The sequence below is a fragment of the Phytophthora parasitica genome, assembly GCF_000247585.1.
Source record: "Phytophthora parasitica INRA-310 unplaced genomic scaffold supercont2.88, whole genome shotgun sequence".
Taxonomy (NCBI): Eukaryota; Oomycota; class Peronosporomycetes; order Peronosporales; family Peronosporaceae; genus Phytophthora; species Phytophthora nicotianae.
The window spans coordinates 54,473-56,871 of NW_008649074.1; the positions used below are offsets into that span (position 1 = coordinate 54,473).

Below are 2,399 nucleotides of genomic sequence, written 5' to 3' on the forward strand. Positions count from 1 at the left end.
GTGACTAGCTGACAGAGTGCAACAGGCGACTCAAAACTAAAACAAAAATTGTTTTCCCTGCTGAGGTCAGTGTTCCACATGGAGTATATACAGAGTATTGCTGTATATATTGCAGCTGAACAAAATGATCTCACGTTGTGGTCGTTCTGGCAACAGTGTGCAAGTGGCTATGCTGCACCGACACGCCAGATTAAATACTGAAGCATTCGCTCTTCACCGGTGCCGACGTTACTGCGCGGGGCGGTAGGACCAGCATTGCAACTGTACTTGACCACTACAGTGACCCATATCTGACAAGTAGATCAACGAGACGACGCCGCTGCGTCTTGCTGTCAAGATCAACCGCCGAGATATCGTACAGGACCTGCTGCTCGCAGGTGCCAATCCACTACTCAGCAACGCATAATATACATTCAAGTATTGTAATCCTGCACTTAAACCCCCTCGTCACTTTACTGCTTCAGTTCAGAGGCCAAACTGCTCTCCAGTTAGCCATAAGTCGCGGGTTAAAGCCCATCGCAACACTCCTCCGCCAAGGCGTCAAAGCCAGCAAACTCTCGCCAGCCTCGAATCTGCAGTCCAGCAAACAGCCAAATGTCGACAATGCCTCATCGCTAGTAAACCTATACAGTCCAACAATTAGCATTCTTACCACCCTGGCACTTGCATCTGGTAGCATTAAGTCGACACATGTTCATTTTATCTTGTTGTATCTTGCATCTCTGGACCTCCCACTCAGAATAGCGGGTCGTCCTTCATGGGGGCACTGCCACCCTTGAGCGATTCGGGGGCGGAGAACAGCTGGTCCACCTTGGATAAATCGAAGCTCTCGAGTGCCTCTCCATCCGGGTCCACGGCTGGGAACACGCCGGTCGTGTCGTTTCTCTTCTCGACGCCGAAGACGGGCGGGTTCATGACGCTCACGGCGTGTAACTCGTCGGATTTGGCCTCGATCTCGATGGCCTCGGCCGCATTAAGCGCCACCAAGGAGCCCTCGGCAACATCCTGGAACTGACCGGGGCCCTCACCCACGTCCAGTAGCCGGACGCGGCCATTGCCGCGGGTCACCAGCAGCGCGTACACGTGGTTCTGGAACTCAAGGCGCACGGGCGCGCCCTTCTTGAGCACTTCCTGCTGCACGGAGAACCCGCACTCGTCGTTGCGGACTAAATAGCGACTTCAACAGGGTAGAAACAAGTATGATGGTCAGTTTTTTTTATAGATACGCAGTTGATGACTACACGTGTCCGTACCGCGTTTCAAGCGCACCGTCATCGCTGGTGATGACGCGGTCCTTCTGGCGAACGTCGTCCAGCGAACGCACGAGGAAGGACGAGGGTGCAGAGGCGTGTAGGGAGCGGGATAGCGGCTTGAAGGCCGTCGCGGTTTGAGTCAATAGCCTCAACATGATGAGGACAAGTCGAGCAATGAGATCCGCAGGAAGAATATGCCCATCTCCTTTCATTACTCGTACTTAGTCGGGGTTATCGTACTTAGTCGGGTGATAAAACTGCATTATGTCATAAAATGTAGCAATCAATTCCTCACGTCCTGTTCAACGTCATCGCGCCTTTTCGCACATATTATTGTCCAATCATAGTTCTCCATAGCAATGTTCTTTCTCGAAACTTGCGTTCAGTATCAGAGCATTAACCGACAGAGAACCATGAAGGAGAGCTCACTTGGCGGCGCGTGCGCAGGCCAGGAGGAGCCTGCACCGCCCTCTACGCGCATGCACGGACGTCAACTGGCGTGTTTCCGCCCGAAGCGCCGCTTTCGGCTTGCAACGGCTGCTCAGAAGACGGAGGACGTCGAGCTGGCGTGTCATTGTGAACACCAAGTGCTGCAATGTCTTGTGGACATCCAGCAATACACGGAAAGAGAGCTGGATACCGCCGAAGACTTCCACAAAAATCGTATGCGTAAGTGGAGCGAGCGCTTCGTCACCCGTGACTGGGCACAGGAGCGTGTGTGTCAAAAGTGGAAGGAGAACCAAAAGCGCTTTACAGAGCAGGAAGAAGATGCACTGGAAGAGGACTTAAGCAGCACCAAGGCTACAACCAAGACGGTTAAGATGGCGTTTTCTACGTTTGCCACGGCGGCAGAGCTAATGCTGCATTCGCGCCAGTTCGACGCGCTGTTGAAGGCTGGTGTGCCGCCACATCTGCGTGGACAGGTCTGGTGGATGTGCAGCGGCGCAGCGGAGCTTCGACGTGAAGCCAAGGAGTCGTATCCTGCGCTACTACATCGACTGCATACACTGAGCAAGTGTGCGGAGATGGATATCGAGAAAGACCTGCCAAGGACGTTCCCTCTTGCGCTGCGTAACTCAATGCGCCAATCGCAGGAGCTGTCAGGAGACAGCGACAGCTTTGGCGAGCTGCGTCGTGTACTGCAGG

The 2,399-nt window shown here is 53.8% G+C and overlaps 3 protein-coding genes across 3 annotated transcripts in view; 1 reads left to right on the forward strand and 2 right to left on the reverse strand.

The window, feature by feature from the left end:
• Positions 1-1,444, reverse strand: PPTG_18471 (hypothetical protein). Its single transcript, XM_008916696.1, has 2 exons — positions 1,254-1,444; positions 1-1,177 (listed from the first exon to the last, which is right to left on the reverse strand). The coding sequence occupies exons 1-2, from the start codon at positions 1,406-1,408 to the stop codon at positions 736-738; spliced, it is 597 nt and encodes a 198-aa protein (XP_008914944.1). The 5' UTR covers positions 1,409-1,444; the 3' UTR covers positions 1-735.
• Positions 1,445-1,666: 222 nt separating this feature from the next.
• PPTG_18472 (hypothetical protein) lies at positions 1,667-2,264 on the forward strand (the record flags this gene model as incomplete). The annotated part of the gene is made up of 2 exons (XM_008916697.1): positions 1,667-2,088; positions 2,147-2,264. The coding sequence occupies 2 exons, from the start codon at positions 1,667-1,669 to the stop codon at positions 2,262-2,264; spliced, it is 540 nt and encodes a 179-aa protein (XP_008914945.1).
• An 89-nt stretch (positions 2,265-2,353) lies between these two features.
• PPTG_18473 (hypothetical protein) overlaps positions 2,354-2,399 on the reverse strand; it is a gene marked incomplete at both ends in the record, with an annotated part of 2,093 nt that continues 2,047 nt past the window's right edge. Inside the window, one exon of the mRNA XM_008916698.1 lies at positions 2,354-2,370. Coding sequence (XP_008914946.1) covers positions 2,354-2,370 — 17 coding nt within the window. The remainder of the gene's footprint in view (positions 2,371-2,399) is intronic.